The following is a 13409-nucleotide window of genomic DNA, read 5'->3' as shown; positions in this document are numbered from 1 at the left end:
GATAGTCCGCCAGGACCCTTTCCAAAGATTACATGTAAGTCATTGACCATATCAAGTATGTGATCACCAGTACGGAGGGCGGGCTTCTTCCGGTGATCTGCCTCACCTTTGAAATGCTTTCCTCTCTTTCGACATTGATGGTTAGTCGAAAGAAATCGATGATGCCCCAGGTACACATTATTCCTGCATTTTTTCAAATATATATTGTCGGTGTCATATAAATAGTGTGTGCATGCGTTGTATCCCTTGTTTGTCTGTCCTGAAAGTTTACTCAAAGCGGGCCAATCATTGATGGTTACAAACATCAACTCATGTAGGTCAAAGTCCTCGTGTTCGTTCTCATCCCACACACGTACACCATTTCCATTCCATAGCTGTAAAAGTTCATCAATCAATGGCCTTAGGTACACATCAATGTCATTGTCGGGTTGCCTAGGGCCTTGGATGAGCAGTGGCATCATAATAAACTTCCACTTCATGCACAACTAAGGAGGAAGGTTATACATACATAGAGTCACAGACCATGTGCTATGCTTGCTACTCTGCTCCCAAAAAGGATTAACGCCATTTGCACTTAAACCAAACCATACGTTCCTTGGGTCACGTGTAAAGTCGCACCATTTTCTCTCGATCTTTCTCCACTTTGACCCGTCAGCGGGTGCTCTCAACTTTCCGTCTTTATTATGGCCTTTTATGTGCCATTGCATCAACTCGGCATGCTTTTTGTTTCTGAACAAACATTTCAACCGTGGTATTATAGGAGCATACCACATCACCTTGGCAGGAACCATCTTCCCGGTGCGCTGGCCCTCAACATCACGAGGGTAATCTCTTCTGGTCTTATACCTCAATGCGTCGCATACCGGGCATCCGTTCAAATCCTCGTATGCACCGCTGTAGAGGATGCAGTCATTAGGGCATGCATGTATCTTCTGCACCTGCAATCCTAGAGGGCATAGAACCTTCTTTGCTTCGTACGTACTGTCGGGCAATTCGTTATCCTTTGGAAGCTTCTTCTTCATTATTTTCAGTAGCGAACTAAATCCCTTGTCAGATACACCATTGTCTGCCTTCCATTGCAGCAATTCCAGTGTGGTACCGAGCTTTGTGTTGTCATCTTCGCAATTCTGGTACAGCCCTTTTTTGAGACCATCTAACATGCAATCAAGCTTCAACTTCTCCCTTTCACTTTCTCATTCTCTATGTGCATCAACAATGACCCGACGAAGATCATCATCGGGCACATCGTCAGGTTCCTCTTGATCTCCATTTTCCCCCATTGTAGCATCACCATATTTCGGGGGCGGGTAGTTGTCATCATCCTCTTCTTCTACGTTGTCTTCCATCATAATCCCTCTTTCTCCGTGCTTGGTCCAATCATTATAGTGTGGCATAAAGCCCTTCTGAAGCAGGTGGAAGTGAAGGGTTTTATAGTCGGAGAAAGCCTTCGTATTTCCACAGACAGTACATGAACAATGCATAAAACCATTCTGCTTGTTTGCTTCAGCCGCTTCGAGAAAATTATGCAGGCACGTAAAATACTCGGAGGTGCGTCGGTCACCGTACATCCATTGCCGGTTCATCTACGTGCGTTATATAATAAAGTGTATTAAAAACCATTACAACATATCATGAATAGAGAAGTGACCAAATAAATAGAAATTCATCATCACATTAAACCCAAAGTACAGTAGTGACCAAAATAAATACATAACGTTCATACATAGTTCTCATTATTGAACAACATATAGCTCTCTAGAGCATCTAATTAGAACATATATTGAAACTATAAAATTTAAATTGAAACTATAAAATTTAAATGCAACAAGAAATGTGATCATAACCGCAACTAAGGTACCAATTGATCCAACAGCATAATGATATCAAGCCTTAGTATGAATGGCACATTTTCTAATCTTTCTAAGCTTCAAGTGCATTGCATCCATCTTGATCTTGTGATCGTCGACGACATCGGGAACATCCAACTCCAATATCACCTTCTCCTCTTCAACTCTTTATAATTTTTCTTTCAAGTAATTGTTTTCTTTTTCAACCAAATTTAACTTCTCGGCAAGAATTTCTATGTCGGTTGGAATTTCCGGTTCACATACCTTCTAGATTAAAAAATCTATGTCACGTTGGTCGGCATAATTGTCACAAACGCTAAATAAAACAAATAGTTATAAAATATAATATATACCACATCTGAATCATAGACAGGACGAGGGCAGACGGATGCGGATACCAAAACCATCGCATTATATAATAACAAACAATAATAAAAGTTAGAAAATTACATAAGTATCTATCTAAATCATACAAGTAAGAACTTTTTTGTTTTATAAAGAAGGTAAGAAGAAGAGACTAACCACAGTGGTGCCGGCGTCGAGATGGGCGCGGGCGAATGACGGCGGTGAGGACGGGGCCGGGACAGGACGGACCGCCAAAGCTACACAAAACTTGAGGGAAATGGAGCTTGGACAAGGAGATTCGAGAGGAGAAAGCTTAAGTGCGGCTCGGGCATTTCATCGAACACCTCATGTGCATAAAAGGTGAGCTAGAGCACCACAAAGCTCTCCCACGATCGGCCAAAAAACACAGTAGTGCACTGCTCTGCTCGCGGGCAGGGGGTATATATATGCCAACCATTGGTCCCGGTTTGTGGCTGGAACCGAAAGTAAAGTTCAACATTTGGTCCCAGTCCCAGCCACAAACCGGGACTAATGGTTGTGGGCCAGGATCGAGGCACATTGGTCCCGGTTCATGTCTGAAACCGGGACCAAAGGGGTCATACGAACCGGGACCAATGGCCCACGAGGCCCGCCCGGCGCCCTGGCCTCACGAACCGGGACCGATGCCCCCATGGATCCCGGTTCGTGAGTGAACCGGGACTAATGTGATTCCATCAAGTGGACCAAAGCCCTTTTTTCTACTAGTGTAATCAGGATAACTAATATTTTCATTTCTTGAACTAAAGACCATTGTTTGTGGTTTGATGAAGTAGTAATCAGGATAACCAACATTTTCATTCTTGAACATATGGCATGCATTATATTGATCATATGTGGAAACAAGTCACTTGGCCCATATGTGTACCATCAACTTCGTGTTAATGGTGTGCCAACAACTTGTTGCTCAGGATGTAGCAGACATTCTTATATGGTCTCATGAGGGGAAAGTAAATGAAAGATGTAGTGGAGTCCTGTCATGAATATATAGCCTTAGTGAACCCTTAGGAGTTTCTATTTGCATATCATACAATTAATGTTAATTCATGTCATTTTGTTGGTCCTCGTATCCAAATGTTTTATAATATGCATACTTCTTCAAAAAATGCAAGAGCAAGATAATTTTGAATTATATCTTCAGAAAGGTCGGAATATTAGGGGCTGACTATTTTAACAGTTGACTACGTTAGCGATTGTTTCTCTTTTTGATATATTTTTTGTGGGCATAGGCAAGTACATGCAAAAAAATCATGATTTTTACATGTTTCTCAAGGTATACGATACTTAGAGCATCTCTAGCAGACCCCGTATAATTCTCCGACCCGTAAAATAACCGCCAAAATACATGTCCGCGCGAAAAAAAGTTACCCGATCAGACCCTGCAAACGCGTCGGATGCGTAAATATTTTTGCGGGGCACGATAAAAAGCTCCTCCCGATCTGCAAAAACATAGTTTTCGCGTCCGCTTTTATGTTGTCCTGTATCGAGAGAAAGCAATTGGCGGGAGCCCAACTGCCATGGAAACTTCCGCATCCGCCCGTCTACGTCCACCGGCCGTACTCCGCCCCGGACGTCCCGAACGTCAGTCGCCAGTCCCCGGACACCGCAATGCCCATCCTGGCGGCCGCCCTGCTCGTCATGGCTGGATTCAACAACAGCGGCGGAAGCTAGCTAGGTAGCTCCGGGCTCCTGGATGGATTCCACGACCGGAGCTAGCTAGCTAGCTCCTGGATGGATTCGTGGACACATAAGCTAGCTAGCTAGCTCTTGGGATGAATTTGTGGACGGAGGAGCTAGCTAGCTTCTGGATCTGGATGGATTCGTGGACGGAGGAGCTAGCTAGCTAGCTAGCTCCTGGATGGATTCGTGGACGAAGGAGCTAGCTAGCTCCTGATGGATTCAGGGATAGCCGACTCCGTATTTAGGAATAAGTTTTGTTGACCATAGACACGGACGAGAGGAAGAAGATGTGGGGAAAAATATAAGCGAAAAATCAATTTACAGTTTAAGTTTAAGGGGTTTGTTCTGCCGTAGCTCGAGCCGACCCGCAAAAAAGCATATTTTGCGCATATCCTTTTTTACAGATTCATTTTACGGGGTCTGGCTCTGCCTTCGTCCGTGGCGTCTGTAAAGTTGTTTTTTTGCGAACTATAAACGCGTTATACGGGGTCTGCTATAGATGCTCTTAGCGATGGAGGTCTTATTGGCGGTCTTACACACTATTTCGTAGAAAACATGGACACTACACGCCTTTGCCTGCTAGTATATACGTACAGAGTTAGACACACAAACTTATGGGATGCCAGCATATGACTCACAAGTTCCTCTCTGCATCGACTAGCTATAAGCCTATAACCAGCTAATTGTTACATGATCTTATATAGAGGGATAATACAAAAAGGTTTTACAGGTGAACACAAACAATTAGCGCGGGACTCAACGGACGTCTAGAAACTCCACGAGCCTTACAAATAGCACAAATATGAAAATAGTCTAGTTTAAAGTGACTTAATAACTTCTGCATTTGCTCAACTAAAGTCAAGATTTTAACCAAAATGCAACGTTTCTGAATCTGTGAACGCAACGTGATCAGCATTATAATCCTGCATGACACAACTCAAACTCCAAATGTAACTATGTAAGCCAATACCACCTTCCATTATACCCAGAAGAGATAGCACATTTGTACACCCACATCACCCTCCCCGTATGAAGGCTGACTTGGAAGAGCTCTCACCCCCCCTCTCCCAAGGTATACAGCTGCGTTCGTAGCATACATGCATCCACTCACAAGAACATAAAAAGGGATGCATAAAACTCTCCCTCTCTTGCAGTTTCACGTTTTTACCCCATCATGCACACCATTATACCCAAAGGACCACACCCCAAAGCTTGCGATGACTAAAAACTTTAGCTAGCTACGCTAATCGATCGCCAAGGTGCATGCGCAATGCATGCAGCTCTTGCGATCTTGGATAATGCCGGTGCGCGGCTAAGCCGAGCACTGCTCATGCGCCCCGTAGTTCATGCGCTGCCTCTTGATGCTCCCGCCACCGCCACCGCCGGAAGACGACGTGTCGTTGCTGCACGCCGCCCTGCGGTCCATGACGCCGCGCAGTGCCTCCTGGACCGACGCGATGCACTCGTGCCTCCGGTGAGAGGCGGCGCACTCCTCGTCGATGCCGTCTCCGCTCACGCGTCCGCCCTCATCATCGGCCTCCTCGCCCTCCTCCGCCGTGATGAGGAGCACGCTCCGGACGCGCCCGCCCAGCGTGGTGATCTCCGCCCGGTGGGCGCGTAGCCGGAGCGCCGCGAGCGCCCGGATGATGTCGGGGATGAGGTCCGGGCGGTCCTCGCAGCACAGCGACGCCCGCACCACGAGCCGCCCATCCCCGTCTTCCGCCGCGTCGACGCCCAGCTCGTCGGCCTCCGTCGGCAGCATCTGCACCGGCCCGCCATCGTCATCTTCGTCGCCCCCAACAGCAGCAGCCGCCATCATGGTCATCGCCGAGGTCTGCCGCTTCAGCTCCTTGACGTGCTCCAGCACCTCGGCAAGCAGCGACGCCTTGTCCGTCTGCACGCGCGCGACCGCAAACCACATGCGATTACAAACCGTTAATACAATATAGTGGGAGGAGAATGGAGAGCACTGCCCACGCTAGTAATAATTGATGGATTAGAATGATGATCAGGCTGGTGTGAGCGTGGGGGAAAAGGTGGCAAGAAACGCGGTCGCGGTGCAGCTTTCCGCTGCATTCTCATGTCTTTTGGGGCTTTAGCTTAACTAGGTGCATGGGTGTAGGTGCGCGTGGTGCTGTGACTGGTGCCATGTAGGTGCATATGCATATATGTGGAGTTCATTATTGTCTCTCTCTCTCCATCTCACTTTGCTCTCTTTTTTTCTCCTGCTCTCCGAGGAGAAGCAGCGGTTTCCCCGGCGTATGAAAGATTTCTTGCCCTGCCGGCCCCTCCCGTCTTGTCACGGGTACGGGAGCACATACAGCGTGCGGTGCGTGGGTGCGTCCTGCCCCCATTGCCACCAATGGAGATCACCTGGTTGATCAAGAGATTTTCCTTTCTAATTATTTCCTCCTTACCTAAATAACTATAGTTGAGAAGAGCTAGACTGGTTCTCCTAACCTACAATTATTTAGATACAGAGAAGTATTACCTTCGTGACGGAGTAGTATATATATGTTCACCATGTATCACTCCAGAAACTCCAGATAATTAACACTATGCACACGTAATTTTTAATCCTATCTCCGAGATGAAATACAGACATACTGCTAGATCGTTAGAGTAGAACCACAGAAGAAGAACATGTCTAATTGACAAGAAGAAAGGATAGATGGAAACTGCAACCTCTTTAACACTGGTTATTTTGCAGTGTAACCTTTACCACAGGTTAGTAGTATGCGTTCCTTTTTTCTTTTCTCGATAATGAAAAGTATCATCTTCCTATCAACTACTCTAGCAAGCTACCTAGAGGCTACAGCATGCAGGGCTAGTGAAAATTGGTCGAGTCTATTGCTAGCTATATGCATATTCGTGAAAGACCTAACAAATGAAGGTTAACACCAGCCGCCGGTTTACAAGCCCTGACTCTTGCTTCATTATGTGTTTTGGCACTGTGAATCTGTGATCACAGCAGTAGCCTGTAGGCAAGATCCGTGCAACTGTTCCATTGTGGATCGACCTTGCAAGTCTTTGACATTATGGGTGCAGCACCTAGCTTAGCTAGGACTGCCACCATGCACATAAAAAGGAACCGAATTAACAGTTTGGAGGTGGTAGTAATTTGCGATGGAGGATCAAACGAGTATAGCAGCTAGGAGGATCGAATCGAGGAGTCTAGGACGAGGCCGCCTATCGCGAGACGAGCGAGGTAATTAATTAGGGATCGCGGCATGCGTGGAAGAATTTATGGTTTTGGATGGATGATCGAGGAGGCGTGCGCGCGTAAACACATATGATGATGGACAGCACTCATCGGATCGCGTATAGGTACCTTGGTGGTGTTGGGGAGGAGGCTGCGGAGCCTGGCGAGGTGGCCGTTGATCCGCTGCCGGCGGCGGCGCTCGGCCTCGCTGTGGCTCCGCGACGCGGCGAGCGCCTTGGCGTCCATGATCTCCCCGGCGTTCATCCGGCCCAGCTCCGCCTGCAGGCTCCCGAGCAGCCCGGACACGACGACGGCCTTGCTGCCTCCGGCCGCCGCCGCCTCCGCCGCGCGCTGCTGCTGCTGCGCCGCGACGACGCCCGCCTCGAACCCGAACCCGAACACCCCGGCCTGCCCGACGACGTCGCACGCGTAGCCGCCGACCCCGAAGCCGGCCCCAGACGCCGCGGCGCCGACGACGGGGTCGGCGAACGCGGCCGGGCCACCGAGCCAGGGGGGCAGCAGGCGCGCGGCGTCCTGGTGGCTCCCGTGCACGCCCCCTTCCCACATGTCGCCGTCGACCGGCCGCCCTCGGCTGGCTGGCTTCGTGGAGGTGGGTGCTGGTGGTGGTGGTGGTGGTGGTGGAGGAGGGACGGTAGTGGCGGCTCCGACCGATCCGCTGCTTTGCTTCCCGGTCAAACTGGGGGTTCCCGGTCGCCTTTTAAGCTCGCTGCCCGTGGCCACGGCGCATCGACATCGAGGGCTTGCTGGCCCTGGCTTTTTATCGCGCCCCTTTTGGCTCCGCGGCAGTGGACGAGACGGCAAGCAAGCAAGCAAGGCTGTACGGCGCTGTGCATGCGAGCGGGCATGTGGGCCCGGCCTTTTCGCCTATGCAAAGAGTTGTTTTTTCGGCTCGTGTCTGCTTCGTGCCGTGGCGTTTGTGCACAGTGGACGCACGCATGCACCGCCGCACCAGCGGGGTGGCTGTGGCTGGTGAGTGAGTGAGTGGGAGTGGGGGTGCTCCTGAGTGAGAATGATCGCCGGGCTCTAGCATGCTTCAGGCCTACGATTTGGTGCTGCTTGTTATTTTTTGTGATGCACTTTGTTAGGGTCTCTTTGATTGGCTGAATTGTAATAATATATACGGTATTCTTCTTCTTATCACGATTCATCTGTCAAAGATTCTGGGGAAAAAACAATTCACTTTCAAATTTACATGAAGGATCATCTTTTCAACGTTTTGGCAACTACAATACACTTATGAACAAAGGAGAGTAGTATTTTTTCATAACACGGACGCGGATGCTCGTGATGACGAAATGTTTCCTCTCATTTTATATTATACTACTCCCTCCTTTCAATTCTTATCTTATGTTTGTCTAGAAATAAATGTATCTAAATATTAAAACGTGACTAGATACATTTATATCTGGACAAACTTAAGACACGAATTTTGGGACGGAAAAGTATAAAACAACACATATGTTTATACGTACGCACATACACTTATCCCTATAAACGTCAGTACGCACACTATTTCTATGAGCATCTCCGAAATACTGAACCGACACATCATTTTGAGATTGATAAAGTTGCCATAGACGCCTTCATAGTCAATGCCCGGGAACGTTTTTTCCTACTGAACGCAGATTATTGAAAAAACTGAGATAAAGCCGGTAAAATGCAAGCACCAATGTTAAGTCTCAGACTTGAGCTCTGTTAGGCAAGAGATACCACTGCCCTCGTAATCTTCAACCACATGTTCGTTCCCAAGGGGATAGTATTTAGTGTGTCATGGCACTCTTTTTATTGTGTTTTTCTTTTTCTTATTCATGTGTTTTACAAATCATGTGAATCAAAAAGGCTCTTAATAGAAAGTTACACCCTTATTTATATAAAGTCGCATCTTAACTTGTGTATGTTTGGTGTAGACGTACTAATTTCGTTCAAAAATATGAGCAAGTGTGGTCCAGTGCAAAAAGAAGTAAATAATAATACAGTTGAAAGTGTCTACTTCTTTAATTTTTGTAGGTCATAGATGGTCCTGACAAAGTGTAATCCTTGAGTGGTAGAATTATAATATATACTGTATTTTCCTAAAAAAATATTTTTAAGAATTTGCTATTGCTATTTTTTATGATACTTTTTCACGACCTCTTTGATTGGTAGGATTGTAATATATAAGTGTTTTTTCTTGTGATGATTTATATACCATAGATTCTAGTATGAAAAACTTCATCCACTTCAAATTTACGTGAAGAATTGTGTTTTCTCTATAAACAATCAAGTAATGGTATTCAATGTGCCATGGCACTCTATTCTTGTGTGTGTCCTCTTCTTATTCATGCATTTTTCAAATTTTGTGAATGAAAAATGCTCATAATATAAAGTCACATATTAACATGTGTGCTTGGCATAGACGCACATTAATTTTTTTTCAGGAAGTATGAAAGAAAGAAAAAAACATAAGCTACAAATTTCATTTAAACATATGAGCAAGCGTGGTCCAGTACAAAAAAGTTACTACATAATAATACAATTGGAAATGTCTAGTTCTTTTCATTTTTCAGGTCATAGGTGGTGAAATTATTGGTTGAGATTTTACAAATTCAAATGTTATAGCAGGACATGGGCGCTTACAATTTTTTCATAATTTGTAAACTAACCCAAGGTGTTGTGAGGCGCTTGGTGTTAAGGATTCAATTGTTACTACTCCTCCTGTTCCAAAATGTGGTGCATATTATTTTTTTCAAAATACAAACATGTCTATGAATGACCAGGTTCATAGAACGAACAATTGACATGTCAAATACTAATAAAAAGACACAAAAGTACACTTTGTGATGATTCTAGTGATATTAAATATGTGTTGGGTGTATTGATAGCTTATCCTTTAAATATGAAAGTAGTGGATGTTATTTCATGAACATAGAAGTTTTGTTCTAAAAAATGAGCAAGTGTTGTCTGGTTAGAAATAAAATAAGTAAATAATAATACAATTAAAAGAGTTCATTTATTTATTTTTGCGGGCCATAGATGATGACATTATCCCTCAAAATTTTACAAGTTCACATGTTATAGTATGACTGAAGTTCACAAATCTATTTTTTTATCTATACCAATATGAAAAGACCCAAAAAGGCAGTTCCAACTAATCTGGGTTATCAAACTAGGTCAGTTCAATGACCTAGACTGCTCCAATGGCGAGCGTTCAACATGTTAAGCATGCAATTAATATCATACAAAAAATAGCGATAGTCACATAATAATATGCAAATAATATCCTACCTAAGATCCGCATGCAGATATCATACTGCCTCATATAAATGTGCATTGCACGTACACACTAGTTATTCATAAATAAGCCCAAGGTGCTTCCATGTATGTGGCATTTAGGATATTTTTAGAAACACGTTTTCTTGTGATACACAAAACTTGTGTATAATTTCACCGATATAAAAGAAGTGAGAATGAGTATCCGGGAGAATAATACATAACACGAACACAAGATGACGTGAATATAGCGCCCGGACGTGGGAAACATTGGATGCTCAACCCAAGAAGGGGATACAACACAACGCGAAGCAGCCTAAACAAGCGCGACACCCAAAAACTCCAAATCCCACACCGGGGACACCACGAGCCACCAAGACAACACCTTCATGAAGGGGACGCCACCCTCACGCTGTCATCATCTAATTCAAAGAACTAGACCTGGGTTCCCCCCCCCCCTCAATGCTCGGAGAGCGGCATGGCAAGAAGGCCATGGCAATGCCTCCAAGAAGGGGACGACACCCGTAGGTGTAGTCGACTTAGAATCGACAAGTTGAATAGGGATGGCCTATGTCTGGGCAATCCCTTGGTTGCCGGGTCAGGATTCGGAGTCGAGGTCACACCATTGGTCGGAACTGCCATCGCGGGAGGGGGGCGCCTGTCACCAAAGAAGAGTGTAGCACTAAGCACCACCGGAAGTGCAAGCTTTAGATCTGGCAGTGGGAGGAAGAGGCATGGAGGTGGACCATGTAGGAGAGGTGTTTAGGCAGGTGTGGCATAACAGATGACGGCAGCAGCAACAGACGACGCCCACGAGCCAAGTATCTGGAGGGGAACATATATCCATATCGTCGGGGCAGGAGCATTTGAACGCCGACGAGCGAGAGAAGCTGGAGGAATGGAGCTTCAAGATCACTAAGGCCGGAGCCGCACCAACACAGGACACCGACGAGCCATGGATAGTGGAAAAGGACACAAGTCCAAGATCGTATGGGGTCGTGGTTGAACCAGTGAGGAAGCCGTCGCAGAGCCAGACATGGATCACAACACCCGACCTTCATCATCAGGATAGAGTAGTATATTATCTGCAGTCGGCATACCAATCGAGAGGCTAGCCTAAGTTGGAGAACAACGGCTGGGGAGGCGGCTTGGACAAAGGACCAATGTAGGACACACATATTGTTTAGTGAATCTCTGACCTTCAGGTAAAGGGTGTTGGCATTTATGAGCATCAAAGACAATATGAGATAACGGGGATCCATGAAACCTAACACACGGTCCCGACCTTAACTTTGTAAACAACTATGTTATGGCAATGTCGAAGCATGACTATAGGGGAGAACAGTTTCGGCATGGGGGAGTTCAACCACTCAAAGGGTGATTCGTCTATAGAACAAACAATCTACACACTAGAATCACAATACAAGTCAACTGGTATTACCGTTGTACTGGCACACTTGATGTACACCACGATCCGAAGTTTCTCCGCGCCAAACCTTTCTACTACGGACAACGAACATTTTTTCCAGCCGCTTTACTTTATGTTATTTAATTTCAAGGTCTTTGTTATTCCGTTGCAACAATCAACTATTGTATAACCCTGGTATATTTCATTCACGAGACAATAATACATTCTGAAGATTGTTAGAAAGTTATTTCGCACAAGACCTGTGACAACTCAGAATACTCCCATCTGCTCTTCGTTGGGATGATAGCTCTTGATATACTTATTGCTACGCTACATTGTTTGTTTTGCAGGCCATCACAGTCCGTAGGTGATAAGCAAAATTGTGGTCCCTTTTTCTTTTGTCCATAGGGTTACCTTGAAGCAAAAGGAAACTTAGTGCTTCCTTAAACTTGAAGGTTAGCCTACTTAAAAGAATTGTATGAAGCCCATTCATGCAAACATTGTCAATTTTTTTGGAAAGTTAGTAAGTATGAAACTATGCAAGGATCTCCGGCATAAAAAGGGGAGGGGAGGGGTGGGGGGGGGGAGAATTTTGTGACCCCAATAGCGAGTAGACATTTGCTTGGAGGGATAGCGTTTGCGAACATTTTGATGGCAATTTTTTCAAAACACACATGGCAGCTTCTTTAGAAACTCATGGGATTTTTTTGATAATAAAGGATTTGGCTATGAAAATCGGCGCGTTCATTCAAAGGAATTGCCATGTTCCCGCAACATAAATTGCCACACACAAAAAAGTTCATTTTGCCTTGCACCTCACCGAAAAGACAAACGAAAACAGATGCAAAGGATATCATCGTCTCCGACCGAGGCATGCACGCTATTGAAGATATCATCGTCTGCCCTGGGGACGGGCGTACATCTTGAAGCACGCTATTATATTATTATATTATTCATTCAAAAGAAAAGAAAAGAAAGCAATGGAAGTCGGAGCAGGGCTGCGACTTGACAATTCGGGGCACAGTTTGAAACCTACGCGCCTCACCGGCGGCAGGCAGGCCAACCGCGGTGGACCCGGCCGCGCCGAGTATAAAGCCGACCGGCGCTGCGGGGCAGTCATTAGAAAAAGGGCCGGTGTGCCCAGCGCCAGGGAACACGACCACTGCGCCTGCATGCCATGCCATGCCGTGCCTCCTCCCGTTTGGCCCAAACTCCTCATTGACGCCCCTCACGTAAAGCAGGCCCGACGCAACGCAACCACGGGGCACACCTACTGCCGCTGCCGCGATGTATGTCCTCCTGGCTGCTACTCCTATCCATCTATCCCTCTCCTAGGCTGCGTGCGCCGATCGAACCGACGGGAACGAAAAGGCGCACCTGGGCGCGAGCCTCCTCTCGATCCTGAGTGGGTCGAGTGCTCCCGCGCGCGCGTGCCGTGCCGTGCCGAGGCGACGAGGGAGAGAGAGAGAGGCCGCTGCTGCTGCTGCTGCTGCTGCTGCGCCGCGTGATTGTGTCCCGGGCTGGCGTGTGCGCCGCGGCGCGGCTTTTTGGCTGCCAGCCCTCGATCGATTTCCCTTCCCTTCCCTTCCTTCCTTCCTTCGGGCATCGCCCGCCACCTTTT

The 13409-nt window shown here is 46.5% G+C and overlaps 1 protein-coding gene across 1 annotated transcript; it reads right to left on the bottom strand.

Moving 5' to 3' along the window:
* Window positions 1-4859: 4859 nt before the first annotated feature.
* Window positions 4860-7861, bottom strand: LOC123398360 (transcription factor bHLH30-like). The gene is made up of 2 exons (XM_045092839.1): window positions 7240-7861; window positions 4860-5802 (listed from the first exon to the last, which is right to left on the bottom strand). Exons 1-2 carry the CDS (start codon window positions 7675-7677, stop codon window positions 5221-5223), a joined length of 1020 nt encoding a protein of 339 aa, XP_044948774.1. The 5' UTR covers window positions 7678-7861; the 3' UTR covers window positions 4860-5220.
* Between the last annotated feature and the right edge of the window lie 5548 nt (window positions 7862-13409).

This window comes from Hordeum vulgare, chromosome 5H, assembly GCF_904849725.1.
Source record: "Hordeum vulgare subsp. vulgare chromosome 5H, MorexV3_pseudomolecules_assembly, whole genome shotgun sequence".
Lineage (NCBI taxonomy): Eukaryota > Viridiplantae > Streptophyta > Magnoliopsida > Poales > Poaceae > Hordeum > Hordeum vulgare.
This window is presented reverse-complemented; position numbering and strand designations above follow the sequence as displayed.

Bases quoted from the DNA above. Each gene is read 5' to 3' on its own strand.
- LOC123398360 (XM_045092839.1), bottom strand. From the start codon at position 7,677: ATGTGGGAAGGGGGCGTGCACGGGAGCCACCAGGACGCCGCGCGCCTG. The intron at 5,803-7,239 runs GTACCTATACGC...GCGCGCGTGCAG, and splicing joins TCCTCCCCAACACCACCAAG to ACGGACAAGGCGTCGCTGCT.